We start from the raw sequence: 24,134 nt of genomic DNA, 5'->3' as shown, positions 1-24,134 counted from the left end.
CCCCATGGGCACTGGGAGGTTCCATCAGCTTCCCCACCCCCGGCATTTCTGGGCGTTATGTCAGTCCCCCGGAGGTGGGTGGGAGGTCCCATTGTTGCCCCCAGGGATACCATGGCCTCCCCCCATGTTCTTGGTCTCTCTGTGTGTACTTCAGGAGATCATTAAGGCCGAGCCACGGAGCTCCCTGCTCTCCCCAGTTCGCCAGGAGGCAATGGTGGCCATCGGGCACCTGAGGTGGGTATAGCTCTGCCCCTGGCCCCCTCCATGCCAGCTGGCACTTTGGCCATCCTTACGCACAGAAACCAGCGTGGGCAAGCCCTGACGTGGGCTGTGCAGGGCAGTGTATGAGGCAGGAGGGTGACCCCCATGGTGGCACTAGTGTGGGGAGAGCTGCCCAGCCTTCCTAGAGCCAGGGGTCAGTTCCCAGGGTGTCATGGCCCCCAGAGCTCAGCCCTGGTGGTGCTTCGAGCTCACTGGGACTCAGACCACTGCAGATTGTTCCTGATCTCCGCAGGAGAGCCCTGCTGGGCACAGAGCCCCTGCGGCTGGCAGAGCAAGCCCTGCACACCCCAGAGAGCAAGGGGAGAGCCCTGGGGAGAGGGGGGCAGGGATGGGGGCCCCGGGAGAGCCCCAGGAGGAGGAGGAAGGCAGGGAAGGAAGCAGGGGGTAGGGGTGTTGGCCTGGAGAGGTCTGTGTGTCTCTCCGTGCCCACCGGCGGGGGAATGCCCAGCCTCTAACGCCTCCCGCCATGCTCTCTCCTGCCAGTAAAGTGAAGCAGCCACTGAGCTGCGAGAAGAATCAGGAGTTGATGGAGCAGTGTCTTGATAGTGTCTTCTCCCTGCCTCCCCAGGGGTTCACTGAGGATGTGGGGCCCAGCCAGGTATGTGACAGCCCATCCTCCCTGCCGCTGACCGGGTACCCCACAGGGTCATGGTGCCTAGGCATCACTCCCTGCAGGGCTGGGCCTAGTACCGGCCCTCTCTGCCTCTTGCCAGCCCCATGAGGGCCTCACTCCTCCCTTTGCATTGCAGACTCTTTATGCCAGCACCATGGCCACCCTGGAGGGGCTGATGCAGATATTGCTGGAGGAGGAGGAGACGCCAGAGCGACTCCAGAGAACCTTCCGGGTGAGTGGGAGCTGGGCAGGGAGGTCTCCTGTCCATCTGTCCAGACTCCTCGACGGCCCCTGTCACCTCAGGGACAAGACCCACCTCCCAGCCTCCTGCCCACCCCAGGGTCAGAGCCTGCCTGGGTATGAGCCCTGTGATGTGGGGAGCAGGGGTGAGGAGTGGGGTTGTGGGTCTGTGGAGATGCACTAGGGGAGAGCGAAGTCCCAGACTCCAGGAAAGTGTGTGTGGGGGGGTCCAGTCCAGTGTTTCAGGGCTCAGGCATCCCCCGGAAGGAGGGGTGATTTCCCGTCAGGAGGCCTGTCAGAGCCCCCTGCAATCAGGAGTCACTCCAGGGATGGGTCTGGCCTGAGGCCTTGGCCCAACATTGCTGGGCCACGTGTACCCTGGGGCCTGGGAGGGTCCGGCTCAGCCTTTGCCCAAAGTGGGGCTCATTTCAGACAGAAGCTAGAGGGGGGAAGGGCCCCACAGAAAAACCTCCTTGTCTGAGCAGAAACACTCCCTGGAGCGCTGCCCCCCAGAGGGAAGGGGCGTTGGACTGCCCCCACTTCCCTGGTCTCCGTACCGTGAGGGGAGAGGAGCCACAGGCAGTTCACCCAGCCCCTCCCTCTTCAGGGGGCTGGGAGCCGAGCACGGCTCTGGGCATGGCCCAGGAGGTACCATGCGGAGGCCTCTCCGGGTTCCATTCCCCCCCCCCCACTGGACCCTTCCTCCCCCAGGTGCAATTGGTGGGGGGCTTGCTCATTGCCCTGCTCTGCCCACAGCTCCTGCAGAGATGGCTGGTGTCAGAGCAGGTGTGGGAGCGTGCCCGCGCCATGCGGGTCAGCACCCACCTGCTGAAGGCATATCTCCAGACGGTCACCATCACCGTGAGTACTGCCCCACCTGCCTGGCCCAGTGCCCGCCTGCAGCAGGCTCAGGCACTCTGCCTCTGCCCCAGGGCGTCCCCGCGGGTCCCATATGGGAAAGGGCAGAACGGGATCCCTGGGCCCCAGCAGCCCCGGCACAGCAGAGAGTGGCCCGGGGGCAGCCCCTCAGTACCCTGGCTGTGGGCACACTCAGTCCCTGCGGGGAAAGGGCTGGTCCTGGGAGCAGGCAGCTGTTGGCAGAGTGAGGTCGCTGCCTAGTATGGACCAGATCCTGGGCCAAGGCGAGGCAAGGGGCTGGTTGCACCCAGGCCAAGCCCATTTGTTGTTCTCTTTCTTTTCCCAATCAGACACAGATCCCTCCTGGCCAGTTCAGCACTCTGGCTGGGACGCTGGGCCCCTACACCTGTGACTCACTGGGCAGCATCCGCCAGGGCGCAGGGGACGCCATTGGGTGCCTGCTAGACATACAAGGTGCGGAGGCCTCAGGGGCAGCGGGTACCCTGGGGCGAATACGGGGCCTGGTCGGAACACAATGCAGCGGGTGTCCTGGGGCAAATAGAGGGCATGGCCCAGGGGTGCCATGAGGCAAATAGAGGGCATGACCCAGGGGTGTCCTGGGGTGACTAGCGGGCATGACCCAGAGGTGGCATGGGGCCTGGCCCAGGGGTGTCCTGGGGTGAATAGAGGGCATGGCCCGGGGTGGTGTGGGGCCTGGCCCAGGAGTGTCCTGGGGTGAATAGAGGGCATGGCCCAGAGGTAGCATGGGGCCTGGCCCAGGGGTGCTGTGGGGTGAATAAAGGGCATGGCCCAGGGGTGGCATGGGGCCTGACCCAGGAGTGCTGTGGGGTGAATAGAGGGCATGGCCCAGAGGTGGCATGGGGCCTGGCCCAGGGGTGCTGTGGGGCGAATAAAGGGCATGGCCCAGAGGTGGCATGGGGCCTGGCCCAGGGGTGCTGTGGGGCGAATAAAGGGCATGGCCCAGAGGTGGCATGGGGCCTGGCCCAGGGGTTCTGTGGGGCGAATAGAGGGCATGGCCCAGAGGTGGCATGGGGCCTGGCCCAGGGGTTCTGTGGGGCGAATAGAGGGCATGGCCCAGGGGTGGTGTGGGGCCTGGCCCGGGGTGTCCTGGGGTGACTAGAGGGCCCAGTCAGGGTACGGCATTGCAGATGCTTTGAGGTGAATAGAGGGCCAGTAAGCGTGTGCCGGGCCCTCAGTCTCAGCAGCTCCGAGTGCACTAGTAATGGCACCCAAGGGGCAGCGGCTCAGGCCCACAGGCCAGGCTAAGCATCTTCCCCTGGCTGATCCCTGCAGTTGCCAAGCAGCCCTGGACCCTGAGGGGCCGAGACAAGGCGTGGGCGCTGAGACGCGTGTGTCAGGAGCTGCAGAGTGCAGATCCCGAGGAGGTGTGGGACGCGTCTATCAAACTGGCCAAAGTAAGGACTCCAAGAGCTGGGACAGGCAGCTACCGGGCTGGGCCACCTGGGGAGGGGGCTACTGGACTGAACTGCTTGGGGGAGGCCTCAGGGGCAGGGGCAATGAGCTGGCAACTGGGAGGCTCCTTGTCAGTAATCAGGAGGGGGTTCATAGGGCCACAGGGGTGTGCTGGGTGACAGTGTGGATCTCCCATGGGCAACAGCAAGGGGCAGAAGAACCAGGAACTCCACTACCTGGATGCGGGATGCCCCAGCACTGCGCAGACTTCCCACGCCCCTCCCAGCGGGCTCTGGCTGGATCTCTGGGGCAGGGATTCTCCCCAGAGGGGCCAGGAGCCTGCAGGGGAGCACAACCAGGGCCAGCCCCGTTCCCTGCGCATGGCCAAACTCTCCCTGGGGCCCTGCCTGGTTGAGGAGTTGGGCTGACGCCAGGCCGTGGCTGTGCCCTTCTCTGCAGCTTGTCAGCAGGGCCCTGCCCAAGGCGGAGATCCTGCCCTTCACCCAGACCCTGCTGGAGAGCCTGGGGGCCGTGAGCCAGGCCTGTGACCAGGCCAGTGTCCTGTGGTTTCACACGCTCCTGACAGACCGCGCCAGTGACCTGACGGACACAGTAAAGCTGGGCTGGCCGTGGGTGTTCGGGGCTGGGTTTGTGGGCAGCGGGACTCCCTGAGACTGTCTGCCAGGGGCTCTGATTGAGAGCTGCAGGGAGGCAGCAGCCCCTTCCCCCAAGCACGGGGGTGGTGGTGAGGGGGGCTGGGTGAGGGGAGGGAGATATGTGGTGGGGAGGGGTCGGCTGGGGGGCCGGGTGAGTGGAGGATGATATGTGATGGGGAGGGGCCGGCTGGGGGGCTGGGTGAATGGAGGGAGATATGTGGTGGGGAGGGGCCGGCTGGGGGGCTGGGTGAATGGAGGGAGATATGTGGTGGGGAGGGGTTGGATGGGGGGCCGGGTGAGTGGAGGGAGATATGTGGTGGGCAGGGGCCGGCTGGGGGGCTGGGTGAATGGAGGGAGATATGTGATGGGCAGGGGCCGGCTGGGGGCTGGGTGAGTGGAGGATGATATGTGATGGGAAGGGGCCGGCTGGGGGGCTGGGTGAGTGGAGGATGATATGTGATGGGCAGGGGCCGGGTGAGTGGAGGATGATATGTGATGGGCAGGGGCTGGGTGAGTGGAGGATGATATGTGATGGGCAGGGGCCGGCTTGGGGGCTGGATGAGTGGAGGGAGATATGTGATGGGGAGGGGTCGGCTGCGGGGCCGGGTGAGTGGAGAGAGATATGTGGTGGGCAGGGGCCGGCTTGGGGGCTGGGTGAGTGGAGGGAGATATGTGATGGGCAGGGGCCGGGTGAGTGGAGGGAGATATGTGATGGGGAGGGGTCGGCTGGGGGGGCTGGGTGAGTGGAGGGAGATATGTGGTGGGAAGGGGCCGGCTGGGGGGCTGGGTGAGTGGAGGGAGATATGTGGTGGGAAGGGGCCGGCTGGGGGGCTGGGTGAGTGGAGGGAGATATGTGGTGGGAAGGGGCCGGCTGGGGGGCTGGGTGAGTGGAGGGAGATATGTGGTGGGGAGGGGCCGTCTGGGGGGCCGGGTGAATGGAGGGAGATATGTGGTGGGGAGGCTCCTCCCCTGCTGGCAATCCTGAGGAGTGGGTCAGGTAACCTCTCTGTCGCGGCCAGGTCCAGGCCATCCTGAGCATCACCAGCACCTACCTGCGCTGCCTGGAGGACCCTGAGCCGCGAGGGCTCCTGACCCAGGCAGTCTCACTGCTGGCTCAGCACCACCAGGAGGCTGTGGTCACCTACCTCCTCCAGCGCCCCCTGCCGTTGGATAAGTGAGTGCAGCGCCGGGCCCAGCACAGGTCTCCTAGCGGTGGGGTGAGCCACATGTTCTTGGGAGCAACCCAGGAGGTGCCCTTTGCCCCACATTCTGGTCCAAGGGCTGATGTGATGCCACAGCTTGGGCAGGACTCCTCGGCTCTTTCCTAGCGAGGTTTACCACACGCACCCCCTGATCTCTGGGGCAAGGGCGGGGGGAACAGGTGCGGGCTGGTCCTAAACACAAGCCAGGTGTGTGCCCAGATTTGGCCCAACACTTCTGGGGTCCTGCTGAGTCAGCCTCACTTCCTGCTCCACACGCACGGCCCCCTGCACTCCAAGTTCAGACCCCCAAGCTCCCCCAGCCATCGGGGGTGCGGGACTGCCTGGGGAGTCCCCATCCTTTGTCTGGAAGCCCAGCCTGCAGAAGGAGAGGTCTGACCCGCTCTGGCCTGGGACTCAGAAGTCCTTTTGCAGCTGAGAATCCCCAGGGCCAGGCCCTCACTCCCGAGGGAGCATTAGAGGGGCAGTAAGGCCAGAGACTGATCTCTAACCTCCTCTTTGAGCTGCCCACACCTTTCACCCCAGGGCCTTAGGGTGGGCGCTGCCCACGAAAAGGGCCCCAGCCGCAGCGAGGTGGCAGCTGGGCCAGGAACAGGGGCTCCCACTGATGGATGTCTCTGGGTCTGCTATGCTCTAGGGACAGCAAGGAGCTCTGGGCAGCTCTGGCTGCCGAGGATTTCTTCCAGGACATCCTAAAGGATTTGCTAGACCGGATCCCCAGCGGGCCAGCAGCAGAGCAAGGGGCTGAGACCCAGGAGGTAGCAGTTGCCAATCCCCTCTCGGTGAGTGCAGGGGGGCTGTGGGTGTGGCAGCTACGGGGAGGGGGCAACCAGCCCCCCACCCTCCACCAGCATGGGGCTGTGGGACAACTACCTGAAGGGGGGTTCCAGAGAGGATGGAGCTCGGCTGTTCTCAATGGTGGCAGATGACAGAACAAGGAGCAATGGTCTCAAGTTGCAGTGGGGGAGGTCCAGGTTGGATATTAGGAAACACTATTTCACTAGGAGGGTGGTGAAGCACTAGAATGGGTTCCCAAGGGAGGTGGTGGAATCTCCTTCCTTGGAGGTTTTTAAGTCCCGGCTTGACAGAGCCCTGGCTGGGATGATTTAGTTGGGAATTGGTCCTGCTTTGAGCAGGGGGTTGGACTAGATACCTCCTGAGGTCCCTTCCAACCCTGATATTCTATGATTCTATGACACAGTTCATGGGCTGCTGGATCCATTGCTGGCTGGGCTGGGAGCTGCTAGGTCCTTCCAGGGCAGATTTCATGGAAGGAAGAGGGCCCTGGACTGGCATAAGGCACAGACCCCTTTGGGGCAGGCTCTGCCCCCTCCACTCTCCGCAGACCCTTCTGGGGCAGAGAAGGGCCCATGGGCCATGTCAGCCAGGGGTGCGGCGCTGCGGGGGTCGTAGCTCCTGTTAACGCCGTGTGGGCCCATCCCACAGGTGGTCTGTGCCATCGGTGAGGTGGTGATGGGGACAGCGGTCGGGGATGCGCTGGGCTCGCTGCTCCCTGAGCTCTGCTATGCCCTCCTGTACCAGCTCAGCTGCACCCCGGACAGCGACACGCCATTGCCCTCCAGGGCCGGGAGACCCCTGGCCAGCCCAAAGGGAGCTGCACTGCCACCCTCCACCCCCCGCAGGTAACGTCTGGGGCAAGGGCACCCCACCCCCATCTCCCATAGGTAACGTCTGGGGCAAGGGCAGCCCACTCCCATCTCCCATAGGTAACGTCTGGGGCAAGGGCAGCCCACTCCCATCTCCCATAGGTAACGTCTGGGGCAAGGGCACCCCACTCCCATCTCCCATAGGTAACGTCTGGGGCAAGGGCACCCCACCCCCATCTCCCATAGGTAACGTCTGGGGCAAGGGCACCCCAGCCCCTCAGGTAGAGTCTGGGGAAAGGGCACCCTGCTCCCACATTCCACTGGTAGCGTCTGGGGCAAGGCATCGCAAACCGACCCCAGCCCCTCACCCCTCACCAGCAATGCCCAAGGACAAGGCCACCCCCACCCCAGCCCCCCACCTGGCACCCACCATCCGTCATAGGTAATGCCCGAGAACAAGGACACCCCTTCCCATTCCCCACCAGCCACCCCTCAGAGGAAACACCCAGGGGGAAGGACACCCCCCAGGCCCCCATCTGTCCCGTCCTGCAGTCAGTGCCCAGGAAGGATCTGGTGCTGCCAGCCCCACGGTCTGCCGCTGACAGGATCCCTCTGGCCTCTGCCCACCCCCATCTCTGCTCTGCTCCCCCTCCCCCGCTTCAGCTGTGCCCCTTAGTGGGGCTGGGCCCTGGGATTCAGGCAGCTGGGTTCTGATCTCAGTCCTGCCTCATTCTCTAGGCATCCCTGGCCAAGTCCCAGCCCCTCTCTGGGCCTCAGTTTCCCCCTCTGTCCATGGGGGTTAGTGACACATGGGGGGCACAGGGCTGCGGAGGGCCAGGCATTAGCTGGATCCCGCAGCCCCGTTCACCAGAGCAGGCCTGCTGTCTCCCCAGCCTGACAGTGGCGGCACTCAGAGCCGTGCTCGCCAAGGGCCTGCAGGACGTGGCCAGGACCCTGGACAAGGAGCGAGGCTGGCGCCTCCTGGAGGATCCCCGCAGCTTCCCCGAGGGTGTCTCCCTGCTGGCGAGGTGAGGAGTGGGGGGGGGCGATGTGGGGCAGAGGTACAGCCTGGACTGGGTGACTGTCACAGATCCACAGGGCAGGCTGAGCCTCCAGCCCTTCCGCTGTCTCTGCAGAGTCCCCAGCGGTGCGCTAGACCCTGGGCCTCCACTTTCTGAGCGCAGGCCAGTGACTAGTGGCCGGAGATACAGGACTGCATGGCAAAGCAGAGCTCCTCCAGGGGTCTGTGCTGGCCAGCACCTCCCTCTCTGGTGCCAAGACTCCTGGACTCCGTCTGTCCCTGCCTGGCTAGTAGAGCTCTCAGACCCCAGTCTGCCGCGTGGCAGCCCCCCATCTCCCAGCACCGTCCCCCTGTGATCACTGCTCCCTTTGGCTGCCAGGCCTCCACTGCATCTCCCAGGCAGTGTCTTTCTGACGGGGACTTTTCCTGCGAGTTCATTCCTACCAGCCCGGACAGGCTGCAGTCTGCGGGCTGTTTACCCAACTCTTGCTGCTCCCCAGTCCAGAGGGGAAGGGAACCCCTTCACACCAGTGGGTAGCAAGCCAGAGTGAGAGGGGAAACTGAGTCACGCATCCTTTGCAGAAAAATATTCCAAACCTTTCTGCCTCCTCTACAGGGCCTCTGGGGCCCTTGGGCGGAGGAGCTGGTTTGGGCCCACTCACCCACCCGGGGTGCTCAGAGCCTCTTGCTTAGCTCTGCCAGGCCAGACACTGCCCAGACTCATCCCCACTGCTCTGCACACTGTCCTTGCCTCCCCAGGGCTCTGGGGCAGGTGGGCGACGCACCGCTGGATAGGATCCTGCAGCACCTGTCCCCATCCCTGAGCTCCCCATGTGAGGACTGGAGAGTCACCGGCACGGCCTTCTACGCCGAGGTGAGACGGGCCCCAGACGGGCGCTCCCCAGGGCACTACCTGGGCAGGTGATGGAGTGGGCACGGGGGGGGAGGGCAGCTGGGCAGGCAGTGGGATGGGCCCAGGGGCTCTGTTCTCCCCTCCATTTTACATAGAACCCCCTGAGAGCCATCACCCCCAGCAGTTCTGCTGCACCCCTCGTTTTCCTGGCCAACAGTGGCGCACTGAGGGCACATTCTGCCCCTCCTCTCAGGGGAGCAGGGCCCCGCTGCCCTTCACATGGGGGACAGGATTTTGGGAGGCTGGGCAGAAGCTGAGCAACCCCGCTCTAGGCCCCGCCCCCTTGCACCCAAGGGTCCTTTGCTGCACCTTTGCTTCCTTCCGGCTGGAAGAAGCCCTGTTCATTGTGCTGGGAATCAGAACCGACACCAGGGCAGGCCCTGCTCTCCCTTCCCTGCTCCACCCCCGCTTGACACCCCTTGGGGGAGATCAGAGTCCAGCCCCAATTAGCTCGCCCTCCAGTCCAGGCTGCCTGGCTCGCCCTCCTCCTCACTGGGCGGATGAGCAGCCAGACAGCACCCTGAGGTCACAGGCCGGCATTGGCCATGGGCCCAAACGGACTGTGGGAAAGGAGGATCCCAGCCCTGGGACTGGCCCATTCAGTGCACTCCGCCCCTCCCAGCAGGCCAGGCCTTGGCAGACCCCGGGCAGCAGCAGAGGCAGGTCTGGCCCTGTCCAGCAGGCTCTGGAGAAACTCCCAGCAGAGCCAGCCCAGCCATGCCCATCTCCTCTCCAGCCAGGCTGGGACAGACTGGAGGGCTGGGTCCTGTGCCCACTCTGCCACTGGCCCCTCAGTGAGTCACTTCCCCGCTCGCTGCCTCAGTTTCCCCAGCCGCTAAGGGGACAGCGAGACCCAAGCACCCCCTGCATGCAGTGCACTGAGCCCGGGGGAGTCACCCACCCCATGAGAGCGTTGAGAGGCCCTGCGGTGCCTGGCAGAGCTGAACCCCCAGCCCGGAGCCTGAGGGAGCTGGGGCTGGGCTCTGCCCCCGAACTGCCCGACGAGTGACTCCGGCCCTGGCCGTGACCTGCTCCCTTGTCCCTCAGCTCCTGGGTCACCCCGGGCTGCAGCAGAGGAAGCTGCTGAGACCCGTCCTGGAGCACCTGGTGGCAGGGGCCAGCGATGAGAGCGACAGCATCCGCCGGCTGGCGGCGCGCGGGCTGGGGAACATGGCCCAGGGGCTGCGCACAAGGTGGCAGAGGGCAGTGGGGCTGGGCGGGGGCAAGGGGGGCAGTGCGGCCGGGGGAGGGAGCGAGTCCAGGGGCTGCACTTTTGGTTTACCAGCAACCCCCCTCCCCTGGGCTCTAGCACTCGAGGCAGGTCTGGGGGGTCCCCCAGTGTGGCTGGTGCCACCTCCCCTGCACCTGGGGCAGAGACGGAAGCAGGAGGACCCCCAGCCGGCCCCTCTTCGTTACATATCACCCTCCACTCACCCAGCCCCTCCCGACTGCACCCCCCAACTCAGCCAGCCCCCCCAGCCGGCCCCTCCCCATCACATATCACACTCCACTCACCCAGCCCCTCCCGACTGCACCCCCCAACTCACCCAGCCCCCCCAGCCGACCCCCACCCCCATCACATATCACCCTCCACTCACCCAGCCCCTCCCGACTGCACCCCCCAACTCACCCAGCCGGCCCCTCCCCATCACATATCACCCTCCACTCACCCGGCCCCCCCCAGCCGGCCCCTCCCCATCACATATCACACTCCACTCACCCGGCCCCCCCAGCCGGCCCCTCCCCATCACATATCACACTCCACTCACCCGGCCCCCCAGCCGCGACCCCTCTTCGTTACATATCACCCTCCACTCACCCAGCCCCTCCCGACTGCACCCCCCAACTCACCCAGCCCCCCCAGCTGTCCCCCACCCCATCACATATCACCCTCCACTCACCCGGCCCCCCCAGCCGGACCCTCCCCATCACATATCACACTCCACTCACCCGGCCCCCCAGCCGACCCCTCTTCGTTACATATCACCCTCCACTCACCCAGCCCCTCCCGACTGCACCCCCCAACTCACCCAGCCCCCCCAGCTGTCCCCACCCCATCACATATCACCCTCCACTCACCCGGCCCCCCCAGCCGACCCCACCCCATCACATATCACACTCCACTCACCCGGCCCCTCCCGACTGCACCCTCCAACTCACCCAGCCCCCCCAGCCGACCCCTCCCCATCACATATCACACTCCACTCACCCAGCCCCTCCCGACTGCACCCTCCAACTCACCCAGCCCCCCCAGCCGGCCCCCTCCCCATCACATATCACCCTCCACTCACCCAGCCCCTCCCGACTGCACCCCCCAACTCACCCAGCCCCCCCAGCCGGCCCCTCCTCGGTACATATCACCCCTCCACTCACCCAGCCCCTCCCGACTGCACCCCCCAACTCACCCAGCCCCCCCCAGCCGGCCCCTCCCCATCACATATCACCCTCCACTCACCCAGCCTCTCCCCGACTGCACCCCCCAACTCACCCAGCCCCCCCAGCCGGCCGGCCCTCCCCATCACATATCACCCTCCACTCACCCAGCCCCTCCCGACTGCACCCCCCAACTCACCCAGCCCCCCCAGCCGGCCCCTCCCCATCACATATCACCCTCCACTCACCCAGCCTCTCCCCGACTGCACCCCCCAACTCACCCAGCCGGCCCCTCCCCATCACATATCACACTCCACTCACCCGCCCCCCCCCAGCCGACCCCACCCCATCACATATCACACTCCACTCACCCGGCCCCCCCAGCCGACCCCACCCCATCACATATCACACTCCACTCACACCAGCCTCTCCCCGACTGCACCCTCCAACTCACCCAGCCCCCCCAGCCGGCCCCTCCCCATCACATATCACACTCCACTCACCCAGCCTCTCCCGACTGCACCCCACAACTCACCCAGCCGGCCCCTCCCCATCACATATCACACTCCACTCACCCGCCCCCCCCCAGCCGACCCCACCCCATCACATATCACCCTCCACTCACCCAGCCTCTCCCCGACTGCACCCCCCAACTCACCCAGCCCCCCCAGCCGGCCCCTCCCCATCACATATCACACTCCACTCACCCCGGCCCCCCCCAGCCGACCCCACCCCATCACATATCACCCTCCACTCACCCAGCCTCTCCCCGACTGCACCCCTCCAACTCACACCAGCCCCCCCCAGCCGGCCCCTCCCCATCACATATCACACTCCACTCACCCGGCCCCCCGAGCCGACCCCACCCCATCACATATCACACTCCACTCACCCGGCCCCCCAGCCGAGCCCTCCCCATCACATATCACCCTCCATTCACCCGGCCCCTCCCGACTGCACCCCCCAACTCACCCAGCCGGCCCCTCCCCATCACATATCACCCTCCACTCACCCAGCCCCTCCCGACTGCACCCCCCAACTCACCCAGCCGGCCCCTCCCCATCACATATCACCCTCCACTCACCCGGCCCCCCCAGCCGACCCCACCCCATCACATATCACACTCCACTCACCCAGCCTCTCCCCGACTGCACCCCCCAACTCACCCAGCCCCCCCAGCCGGCCCCTCCCCATCACATATCACACTCCACTCACCCGGCCCCCCCAGCCGACCCCACCCCATCACATATCACACTCCACTCACCCAGCCTCTCCCCGACTGCACCCTCCAACTCACCCAGCCCCCCCAGCCGGCCCCTCCCCATCACATATCACCCTCCACTCACCCAGCCCCTCCCGACTGCACCCCCCAACTCACCCAGCCCCCCCAGCCGGCCCCTCCCCATCACATATCACACTCCACTCACCCAGCCTCTCCCCGACTGCACCCCCCAACTCACCCAGCCCCCCCAGCCGGCCCCTCCCCATCACATATCACACTCCACTCACCCAGCCCCTCCCGACTGCACCCCCCAACTCACCCAGCCCCCCCAGCCGGCCCCTCCCCATCACATATCACACTCCACTCACCCAGCCTCTCCCCGACTGCACCCCCCAACTCACCCAGCCCCCCCAGCCGGCCCCTCCCCATCACATATCACCCTCCACTCACCCAGCCCCTCCCGACTGCACCCCCCAACTCACCCAGCCCCCCCAGCCGGCCCCTCCCCATCACATATCACACTCCACTCACCCAGCCCCTCCCCGACTGCACCCCCCAACTCACCCAGCCCCCCCAGCCGGCCCCTCCCCATCACATATCACACTCCACTCACCCAGCCTCTCCCCGACTGCACCCCCCAACTCACCCAGCCCCCCCAGCCGGCCCCTCCCCATCACATATCACACTCCACTCACCCGGCCCCCCCAGCCGACCCCTCCCGACTTCACCCCCAACTCCCCCAGCCCCCCCAGCCGGACCCTCCCCATCACATATCACACTCCACTCACCCGGCCCCCCCAGCCGGCCCCTCCCCATCACATATCACACTCCACTCACCCGGCCCCCCAGCCGAGCCCTCCCCATCACATATCACACTCCACTCACCCAGCCTCTCCCCGACTGCACCCCCCAACTCACCCAGCCCCCCCAGCCGGCCCCTCCCCATCACATATCACACTCCACTCACCCGGCCCCCCCAGCCGGCCCCTCCCCATCACATATCACACTCCACTCACCCGGCCCCCCCAGCCGGCCCCTCCCCATCACATATCACACTCCACTCACCCGGCCCCCCAGCCGAGCCCTCCCCATCACATATCACACTCCACTCACCCAGCCTCTCCCCGACTGCACCCCCCAACTCACCCAGCCCCCCCAGCCGGCCCCTCCCCATCACATATCACACTCCACTCACCCAGCCTCTCCCCGACTGCACCCCCCAACTCACCCAGCCAGCCCCTCCCCATCACATATCACACTCCACTCACCCAGCCTCTCCCTGACTGCACCCTCCAACTCACCCAGCCCCCCCAGCCGGCCCCTCCCCATCACATATCACACTCCACTCACCCAGCCCCTCCCCGACTGCACCCTCCAACTCACCCAGCCAGCCCCTCCCCATCACATATCACACTCCACTCACCCAGCCTCTCCCCGACTGCACCCTCCAACTCACCCAGCCGGCCCCTCCCCATCACATATCACACTCCACTCACCCGGCCCCCCCAGCCGGCCCCTCCCCATCACATATCACACTCCACTCACCCGGCCCCCCCAGCCGGCCCCTCCCCATCACATATCACACTCCACTCACCCGGCCCCCCAGCCGAGCCCTCCCCATCACATATCACACTCCACTCACCCAGCCTCTCCCCGACTGCACCCCCCAACTCACCCAGCCCCCCCAGCCGGCCCCTCCCCATCACATATCACACTCCACTCACCCAGCCTCTCCCCGACTGCACCCCCCAACTCACCCAGCCCCCCCAGCCGGCCCCTCCCCATCACATATCACCCTCCACTCACCCAGCCTCTCCCCAACTGCACCCCCCAACTCACCCAGCCCCCCCAGCCGGCCCCTCCAGACTGTACCCCCAACTCACCCGGCCCCCCCAGCCGGCCCCTCCCCATCACATATCACACTCCACTCACCCGGCCCCCCCAGCCGGCCCCTCCCCATCACATATCACACTCCACTCACCCAGCCTCTCCCCAACTGCACCCCCCAACTCACCCAGCCCCCCCAGCCGGCCCCTCCAGACTGTACCCCCAACTCACCCGGCCCCCCCAGCCGGACCCTCCCCATCACATATCACACTCCACTCACCCAGCCCCTCCCGACTGCACCCCCCAACTCACCCAGCCCCCCCAGCTGGCCCTTCCCCATCACATATCACACTCCACTCACCCGGCCCCCCCAGCCAACCCCACCCCATCACATATCACCCTCCACTCACCCAGCCTCTCCCCGACTGCACCCCCCAACTCACCCAGCCCCCCCAGCCGGCCCCTCCCCATCACATATCACACTCCACTCACCCAGCCCCTCCCGACTGCACCCACAACTCACCCAGCCCCCCCAGCCGACCCCTCCCCATCACATATCACACTCCACTCACCCGGCCCCCCCAGCCGACCCCACCCCATCACATATCACCCTCCACTCACCCAGCCCCTCCCGACTGCACCCCCCAACTCACCCAGCCCCCCCAGCCAACCCCACCCCATCACATATCACACTCCACTCACCCAGCCTCTCCCCGACTGCACCCCACAACTCACCCAGCCCCCCCAGCCGGCCCCTCCCCATCACATATCACACTCCACTCACCCGGCCCCCCCAGCCGACCCCACCCCATCACATATCACCCTCCACTCACCCAGCCTCTCCCCGACTGCACCCCCCAACTCACCCAGCCCCCCCAGCCGGCCCCTCCCCATCACATATCACACTCCACTCACCCGGCCCCCCCAGCCGACCCCACCCCATCACATATCACCCTCCACTCACCCAGCCCCTCCCGACTGCACCCCCCAACTCACCCAGCCCCCCCCAGCCGGCCCCTTCCCATCACATATCACACTCCACTCACCCGGCCCCCCCAGCCGGCCCCTCCAGACTGTACCCCCAACTCACCCGGCCCCCCCAGCCGGCCCCTCCCCATCACATATCACCCTCCACTCACCCAGCCCCTCCCGACTGCACCCCCCAACTCACCCAGCCCCCCCAGCCGGCCCCTCCCCATCACATATCACACTCCACTCACCCAGCCTCTCCCCGACTGCACCCCCCAACTCACCCAGCCCCCCCAGCCGGCCCCTCCCCATCACATATCACACTCCACTCACCCGGCCCCCCCAGCCGACCCCACCCCATCACATATCACACTCCACTCACCCAGCCTCTCCCTGACTGCACCCCCCAACTCACCCAGCCGGCCCCTCCCCATCACATATCACACTCCACTCACCCAGCCCCCCCAGCCGGCCCCTCCAGACTGTACCCCCCAACTCACCCGGCCCCCCCAGCCGGCCCCTCCCCATCACATATCACCCTCCACTCACCCGGCCCCCCCAGCCGACCCCTCCCCATCACATATCACACTCCACTCACCCAGCCCCCCCAGCCGGCCCCTCCAGACTGTACCCCCAACTCACCCGGCCCCCCCAGCCGGCCCCTCCCCATCACATATCACACTCCACTCACCCAGCCTCTCCCCGACTGCACCCTCCAACTCACCCGGCCCCCCCAGCCGGCCCCTCCCCATCACATATCACCCTCCACTCACCCGGCCCCCCAGCCGAGCCCTCCCCATCACATATCACCCTCTATTCACCCAGCCCCCCAGTCGACCCCTCCCGACTTCACCCCCCCAACTCACCCAGCCCCCCCAGCCAGACCCTCCCCATCACGTATCACCCTTCACTCACCCGGACCCCCAGCCAGCCCCTCCCGACTTCACCCCCAACTCACCTAGCCCCCCCAGCTGGCCCCTCCCCATTACATATCACCCTTCACTCACCCGGCCCCCCAGCCGGGCCCTCCCCATTGCATATCACCTTTCACTCACCCGGACCCCCAGTCGACCCCTCCCGACTGCACCCCCCCCAACTCACCCAGCCCCCCCAGCCGGCCCCTCCCCATTACATATCACCCTTCACTCACCCGTCCCCCCAGCCGACCCCCCCCTTAACATATCACCCCGCACTCACCCGGCCCCCCAGCCAACCCCTCCCGACTGCACTCCCCCCAACTCACCCAGCCCCTCCAGCCGGCCCCTCCCCATTACATATCACCCTTCACTCACTCGGCCCCCCAGCCGACCCCTCCCGACTACACTCCCCCCAACTCACCCAGCCCCCCCAGCCGCGCCCTCCCCATCACATATCACCCTTCATTCACCTGGACCCCCAGCCGACCCCTCCTGACTGCACCCCCCCCAACTCACCCAGTCCCCCAACTCACCCAGCCCCTCCCCATCACATATCACCCTTCACTCACCCGGCCCCCCAGCCGGCCCCTCCCCATTGCATATCACCCCCCCACTCACCCGGCCCCCCCAGCCGACCCCTCCCGACTGCACCCCCAACTCACCCGGCCCCCCCAGCTGGCCCCTCCCCATCACATATCACACTCCACTCACCCGGCCCCCCCAGCCGGCCCCTCCCCATTGCATATCACCCCCCCACTCACCCGGCCCCCCCAGCCGACCCCTCCCGACTGCACCCCCAACTCACCCGGCCCCCCCAGCTGGCCCCTCCCCATCACATATCACCCTTCACTCACCCGGCCCCCCAGCCGGCCCCTCCCCATTGCATATCACCCCCCCACTCACCCGGCCCCTCCAGCCGACCCCTCCCGACTGCACCCCCAACTCACCCGGCCCCCCCAGCTTGCCCCTCCCCATCACATATCACCCTCCACTCACCCGGCCCCCCAGCCGACCCCTCCTGACTGCACCCCCCCAACTCACCCAGCCCCCCCAGCCGGCCCCTCCCCACCGCACAGCCCCCCCACTCACCTGGTCCTCCAGCTGCCCCCTTCCCATCACATTCTGCCCCCCACTCACCCGGCCCCGGGGGGCACTGGCGTGTCTGATAGTTGGGTCCCATCAGGTGAAGACGCACAGGCAGCTCCTGCTGGACACCCTGCGCCGCCCCCTGGCTGAGCCCAGCAGCCCCCAGGTCGTGGGCGAGAGCATGCGGGCCCTGACCAAGACGCTGGGGCAGTTGAGCGAGAGCGACGTGGGCCGCCTCTCCCAGCCCATGGCCGCGCAGGCCCGGGCTCACTTCCCACACGTGAGTCACCCCGGGGCACGGACAGAGCTCTCCCCTGCACCCCCAGAGCAGGGGCTCGGAACTGGGTCGCAGGGACACCCCCATTGCCCGGTTCCCCCGGCCAGCTCCAGCTCTCCAGGCACAGGACCTGGGAGCAGTGGGCGCTCGCTGCCCCTCCCCTGGGGCTGCCATTGCCCAGCCGCTCTCGGGCGTGCCACTGACCCTGCCCTCTGCTCCCTGCGGCAGGAGGACAGCGCCGTGCGCGCGGCAGCATTTGGCCTGTTCGGGGCCCTGGCCGGCTCGGCCCAGCAGAAGCACCGGCAGCTCTTCGCAGGGGAAGTGAGGAGCAGCTGGGCCGCTCTGATGCTCCATATGCGGGACCCGAGCCCCGAGGCAGCCACGGTGAGATGCAGGGAGAGCCCCCGCCGGGCCTGATCCTGAGACGCGGGCGCAGAGTCACCCACAGGGACAGAGCCCCCCCGCTGGGCCTGATCCTGAGACGCGGGTGTGACAATGCGGTTCTGGCGGGACCCAACTGAGAGTGCCAACTCAGGACAAATTGTTCAAACAGGGCAGTTACAGCCCAAGGCTGGGGTTTTTCCACCTCTAAGGCAAACCAAACCAGCTAGACTGAGGACTTCGGTCTCACCCCACTGGCTAACCGCAAGTCTCACAAGCAATCTCCTTAGACATTCCAGTTTCCCAGTATTACCACCAGTGCCACTCGTTATGGGGACAAATGGTTATGAAAACCAATACCCCAGTAAAAGAAAAAGGTTCTCCCGATCCCAAAGGACCAAGCCCCAGACCCAGGTCAATATACAAATCAGATCTTACCCACAAATCACGCTGTTGCCAATCCTTTAGAATCCAAAATCTAAAGGTTTATTCATAAAAGGAAAAAGATAGAGATGAGAATTGAAATTGGTTAAATGGAATCAATTACATACAGTAATGGCAAAGTTCTTGGTTCAGGCTTGCAGCAGCGATGGAATAAACTGCAGGTTCAAATCAAGTCTCTGGAACATCCCCAGCTGGGATGGGTCCTCAGTCCTTTGTTCAAAGCTTCAGCTTGTAGCAAAGTTCCTCCAGACGTTTGAAGCAGGATTGAAGACAAGATGGAGATGAGGCATCAGCCTTATATAGTCTTTTCCAGGTGTAAGAACACCTCTTTGTTCTTACTGTGGAAAATTACAGCAAAATGGAGTCTGGAGTCACATGGGCCAGTCCCTGCATACTTTGCTGAGTTACAAGGCGTATCTGCCTTCTCTCAATGGGTCCATTGTATAGCTGATGGTCCTTAATGGGCCATCAAGCAGGCTAGGCAGAGCTAACACCATGTTGTCTGGGATGTCACCCAGCAGCATAGCATAAGTTTGAAATACAGACAGTACAGAGCCAATATTCATAACTTCAACTACAAAATTGATACACACATATAGACAATATAATCATAGCCAGCAAACCATAACCTTGTCTTAGACACCCCATTTGACCCCCTTTATACAAGATCTAGGTGCCACTACAGGACCTTGGTTGCAACAATGATCTATATGGTCCCAGAGTATATCAATAACGTCACAGCGGGTGCAGAGTCACCGACAAGGACAGAGCCCCCCGCCGGGCCTGATCCTGAGACGCGGGCGCAGACAGGGACAGAGCCCCCCGCAGGGCCTGATCCTGAGACGCGGGCGCAGACAGGGACAGAGCCCCCCGCCGGGTCTGATCCTGAGACGCCGGCGCAGAGTCACTGATAGGGACAGAGCCCCCTTGCCGGGCCTGATCCTGAGACGCGGGCGCAGACAGGGAGAAGGCCCCATCTCAACCTGCTCGCACTGTTTTGCCAAGGAGGGAGGCTGAAAAGTGATGGGCGATCCTGGGCCAAGTGCTCCCCTCAGAGGAACCCCCGTGAGCTGGGGGTCATTGGGAGCAGAACTGAGGGTGCATTGAGGGGGGCTGGATGGGGCTTTGGGGGCACCTGGGTGTATCCCATTGGAGGGGTGTCACAAGTCTGTCCATGGTGGGTCACCCCCTTTAGGCTACATGGGAGTGCACATGCGGGAGTCCAGTTACTCCACCCATGATGTGCCAGTGTAGGGGCTGGGCCTCTCCAGCCCAGGGCAGCTCCTTAGCCCCGTCCATGCTAGGGTGGGGTGAGTGACCCCCTCCCAAGGGGGTTGTGCAGGGGTCACTGTGTAGCGGACCCCCCTTGTGTACCCGATCCCCGTCCCAGCAGGGTCCCCACACCCACTGTCTGGAATCGGCTGGGCAGTGGAGAGCTCTGTCCCTGTGGATGGGGCCCTGATTCACCCCCTCTCTGTTTCCAGGCCTGCTACACTGCCTTCCAGGCGTGCGCCCCGTTCCTAGGCCTCACGGGGCTCGAGGGAGCCTTTGACAGTGGGCTCCTGACAGGCGCCTCCGGGGAGAGGCACAGACACTTGATGGGACACGTCTGCAAACAGCTGGTGAGAGCTGCTGAGGCTGGGCCATTCTCTGTGACTGCTTTAGACCCCAGAGCGGGGTAGCCCATGGGGGCCCAGGCTGACCCCTTCCTCCCTCCTGCTCATGCCCTTGCTAAGGGCCCCAGGAGCAGCTCCGAGAGGCAGGCTCTGGGCACATCCCTGTGTCATGGGAGCTCAGGGCTCTACCGCTCTGTCGTTTAGGATTTAGCCTCCCCAGCCCCAGGCGGGGTTTGGTCTGATTTCCCCAGCCCCTGCCTCTCCCCCTCACTCCCAGGATCAGGCTATGGTGAGCGGGTGGTGACGTCTCTAGGTCAGGAGGAACTCATGCCATCTCTGTCGCTGGTCCCTCCTAGGCCCAGAAGGACCCTGCGCTGCTGGAGAGTCTCGTCACTGAGACCAGCCTGCACCTCCACAGCCACTGGGAGGGGATCAGACTGGCAGCAGCCAAGCTGGCAGGTGAGACGGTGCCCAGTGATCAGCACCCCGATGGCGACAGGGAACAGGGTGGAGTGACCCTGCCCCTCCGGAGCCAGCCCCACGAGGGTGGTGGTGTGACTCCAGGGAAAGCCGGGAGACGGGCCCAAGACAGAGCCATTCATCTGACCCCTTTTGAATGCCGTGGGAGGGTCTGATTTGAACCCCTGGCTCTGAATCGGCCCCTGTGGCTTGGGCCCAGGCTGTCTCCAGCCCCAGGAGGTGCCATGTTATGGTTCTGGTCCAGACAGTCTCATGAGAACAGCCATTCTCGTGAGCCCCTGGACCAAAGCCTAGGGCCTGGGTGCAAGGTGTCAGGAACCCACCCTGCCTTGCAGTGCCCTGGGACAACATGCTCCTCTGTGTCTCCAGGGATCCTTGCAGAGAACATGGAGGCCCAGCATGTCCAGCAGCTGGATCTGGGAACGCTTCTGTGCTGTAAGTTCCCCAGGCCACCCCCAGCCAGCATGGGGGGAGGGATAGCTCAGTGGTTTGAGCACTAGCCTGCTAAACCCAGGGTTGTGAGTTCAATCCTTGGGGGGCCACTTAGGGATCTGGGGCAAAATCAGTCCTTGGTCCTGCTAGTGAAGGCAGGGGGCTGGACTCGATGACCTTTCAAGGTCCCTTCCAGTTCTAGGAGATGGGATATCTCCATGAAAAGAAAAGAAAGAAAGTTCCAGCCCAAGGAGCCACCCACCAGGGCCCATCCAGCTGGGACAGAGCAGAGGGGGCAAACGCCACGAGAACTGCTGATGCCGAGGGCCACTTGCAGCAGAGTGAATGGGGAACAATGGCCTTGGGTCATGGGGCAGCTGGCAGGTGAGCGTGGCTGGAAGCACACGGGCTGGGCAGTGGGGGCCAAACCCCCACTCCCAGTGGGACAGTGTGTCCAGCCTCAGCAAGCGACGCCAGTGAGCTGGGCAGGCGCTGCCAATGCACACACAAACAGACCCAGGACTGAGGGAAATGCACCTGGTGCTATCAGTGCCTGGTCCGCGTGCTGGGGGCTCAGCCCATGGTCAGTGTGGTCCTTGCCCCAGGGATCTGTGTTGCTGCATGGTGCAGGTATCTCATCCCAAAGGGGTTTCTCTTCCTCCCCCTAGCTCTCCGAGCGCTGCATGGTGACCCCAGCACTGCTGTCGAGATTGCTGCGGCAGAAGCCGTCAGCACCATCAGCCAGAAGCAGCGGGTCGCCCTGCAGGAGCCAGGTCCCAGCCACACGGCCCCCAGAGGCCAAGGGAGGCTGCTTTTTGTGGGGAAGCTCTTCAGGAGGAAGGGGAAGCGGAGACCCCCGGCAGGGCCCCTCGACACTGCAGAGTCAGAGAGCGTCTCCAGCAGCTGATGTCGGAAGGAGATGGGTGCTGCTGTCAGAGCAGAGGATCGGGGCCTTTGGAGCCACGTTCCCCTCACTCAAGGGGCTCTGGACATTGATGTGTATATATGTGTATAAATTCTGTGCCTTTCCAGCCGTGGTCTGGGCTTTGCTATGTCTGAGTCCCAGCCCCGAGTCAGCAGGAGCTGGGAGCGTGGGCAGCTCACAGACTGGGCTGCTGAAGGCGCAGGGGCCATAAATATGGGAACGATGGGGAATATCCCCCGGCACAATTGAATGCCCATGGGGTGAGATGGCGGCTGGGTGGTGCTATTGGCCAGGGGAGTCGCAGGCCGGCCTGTGCCAGGAGAGGAGGTTGTGATTTGGCCCAGGCTTTTTATCTAGAGAGTTTCTCCCTCCTTTACCTTTCCCTGCTCCCCTGGGTGAAGTCCAGCTCCTGCCATGGCCTCTGAAATGCTGCTCCGGGTAGGACAGTGCTGTTGCGTGGGGGAGCGCCATGGAATTCCATAGGGGGATTCTTTCCTACTTCCAGGCTCCAGGGTTTGCTTATTTGACCTGATAAAAGCTCCTTTGAGGCTGTTCTTTTAAACCCCAAACCCCTGTAAAGAGACTCTCTCAGCCTCCCCTCTCCCACACCATCTCCCAGCCTACTCCCACCCTATCAGGCTACCAGAGGTTAGCAGAGGCCACCAGCACTGCCTTGCTCTGCTGTGATGGAGAGAGACGCGAGCTTCACGGCCCTTAGGGCCTAGGGGACATTTTGACCTGGAAAAGGCTAGTGTTAGGTGCTGCATGTAACCCTGGCTCTCCGTGCGCATCTGTCCCTGTGGCTGGCTCACAGCGAGAGCAGCAGCCTGCTCCTTCCGGCTAAAGAAGGGTAGGACTGGAAGGGACCTCGAGAGATCATCTAGTCCAGTCCCCTGCACTCAAGACAGGACTTAGTATTATTCTAGACCATCCCTGACAGGTGTTTGTGCAACCTGCTCTTAAAAACCTCCAGTGTCGAGATTCCACCACCAACCGTGGCAATTTGTTCCTGTGCTTAACTACCAAGACAGGAAGTTTTCCCTAGTGTCCAACCTAAACTTCCCTGGCTGCAATTTAAGCCCATTGCTTGTCCTATCCTCAAAATTTAACAAGAACAATTTTTCTCCCTCCTCCTTGTAACAATTTTTATGTACTTGAAAACTGTTATCATGTCCCCCCTCAGTCTTCTCTTTTCCAGACTAAACAACCCAATTTTTCAATCTTCCCTCATAGGTCATGTTTTCTAGTGTTACCGAAATGTCGGGTCCACCTAGCTGAGAGCCAGTAACAGCCAGACAGGGATAAGGAAAAGGTTGCTTTTTTCTGCAGAGGAAAGGAGAGCTTTGCACCTTGGTACAAAAACTTTAACTTATACAAAAGCTAAAGATTTTTTATACACTTAAACACAGGCCCTGGTTGTGTTAACATTTGATTGGTGGTGGTTAACAGACCCTGTACTTCTGCTATTTGGTCAGTGAAAACCAGTTTGGGACCAGCTCCAACTACCTCAAGGCCTTGAAAGGGAAGACAGTTGAACAGTTCAGGCTACTGTGTACTTGAGGTGTCTGCTTCCCCCTAATGGCCGCTGGCTGCCATAACGGCTGCTAGCTGTTAAGGGGGGGGCGGGGTCGCTGCTGACTGTCACACTAGCACTTTAATCATTTTTGTTGCTCTCCTCTGGACTTTCTCCAATTTGTCCACATCTTTCCCAAAATGTGGTGCCCAGAACTGGACACAATACTCCAGCTGAGGCCGTATCAGCGCCGAGTAGAGCGAAGAATTACTTCTCCTGTCTTGCTTACAACACTCCTGCTAATACATCCCAGAACGGTTTGATTTTTTTGCGATTTTGTTACACAGTTGACTCATATTTAGCTTGTGATCCACTATGACTCCCAGATCCCTTTCCTCAGTACTCCTTCCTAGGCAGTCACTTCCTGGGAGACCTTGTATTCTAGGTCCCAGCCTGCGGTGGTCTTTGCATGTTATTCTTCTGCAGAGACATTAAACTTCCAAGAGTACACGAGAGTCTGGCCTTGGTTTGCCCCAACAACAGGGCCTTGGTGACCTTTAACTTTCAAAACAATAAGCTAAAAAGCCATTGTATGATGCCTCTCTAATGGGCTCACAGGACTGTGTGATGGTCTGTACTATTATGGTCACTACTTTTACAAGACTGTAATAAATGTTGTGCAAAGTAAGCCTTGTGAGGTATCATTTGAAAACCCATAATCTACTGAACATTAGTGTTCTGGTGAATTACGTGATGGGGGGATGTAAATAAGAAACAGGGGAGATGTAAACAGGAACAGCTGTTCTGACAGCACAGCAGTATAAAAGG

The 24,134-nt window shown here is 63.4% G+C and overlaps 1 protein-coding gene across 1 annotated transcript in view; it reads left to right on the top strand.

Moving 5' to 3' along the window:
- The window catches only part of LOC101939929 (maestro heat-like repeat-containing protein family member 2A), a 24,923-nt gene extending 929 nt beyond the window's left edge, over positions 1 to 23,994 (top strand). The window contains exons 2-20 of the mRNA XM_065579187.1: positions 155 to 234; positions 766 to 880; positions 1,032 to 1,127; positions 1,892 to 1,996; positions 2,344 to 2,467; positions 3,308 to 3,429; positions 3,887 to 4,039; positions 5,103 to 5,257; positions 5,941 to 6,085; positions 6,750 to 6,946; positions 7,804 to 7,938; positions 8,691 to 8,805; positions 9,892 to 10,050; positions 17,336 to 17,518; positions 17,744 to 17,899; positions 19,825 to 19,962; positions 20,313 to 20,415; positions 20,806 to 20,871; positions 21,537 to 23,994. Of these exons, the coding sequence (XP_065435259.1) occupies positions 155 to 234; positions 766 to 880; positions 1,032 to 1,127; positions 1,892 to 1,996; positions 2,344 to 2,467; positions 3,308 to 3,429; positions 3,887 to 4,039; positions 5,103 to 5,257; positions 5,941 to 6,085; positions 6,750 to 6,946; positions 7,804 to 7,938; positions 8,691 to 8,805; positions 9,892 to 10,050; positions 17,336 to 17,518; positions 17,744 to 17,899; positions 19,825 to 19,962; positions 20,313 to 20,415; positions 20,806 to 20,871; positions 21,537 to 21,775 (2,586 nt within the window). The 3' untranslated portion in view covers positions 21,776 to 23,994. The remainder of the gene's footprint in view (positions 1 to 154; positions 235 to 765; positions 881 to 1,031; positions 1,128 to 1,891; positions 1,997 to 2,343; positions 2,468 to 3,307; positions 3,430 to 3,886; positions 4,040 to 5,102; positions 5,258 to 5,940; positions 6,086 to 6,749; positions 6,947 to 7,803; positions 7,939 to 8,690; positions 8,806 to 9,891; positions 10,051 to 17,335; positions 17,519 to 17,743; positions 17,900 to 19,824; positions 19,963 to 20,312; positions 20,416 to 20,805; positions 20,872 to 21,536) is intronic.
- Positions 23,995 to 24,134: the final 140 nt, after the last annotated feature.

Source organism: Chrysemys picta, unplaced genomic scaffold (genome assembly GCF_011386835.1).
Source record: "Chrysemys picta bellii isolate R12L10 unplaced genomic scaffold, ASM1138683v2 scaf138, whole genome shotgun sequence".
Lineage (NCBI taxonomy): Eukaryota > Metazoa > Chordata > Testudines > Emydidae > Chrysemys > Chrysemys picta.
The sequence above is the reverse complement of the archived record's forward strand: the minus strand, read 5'-3'. Positions and strand labels throughout refer to the sequence as shown.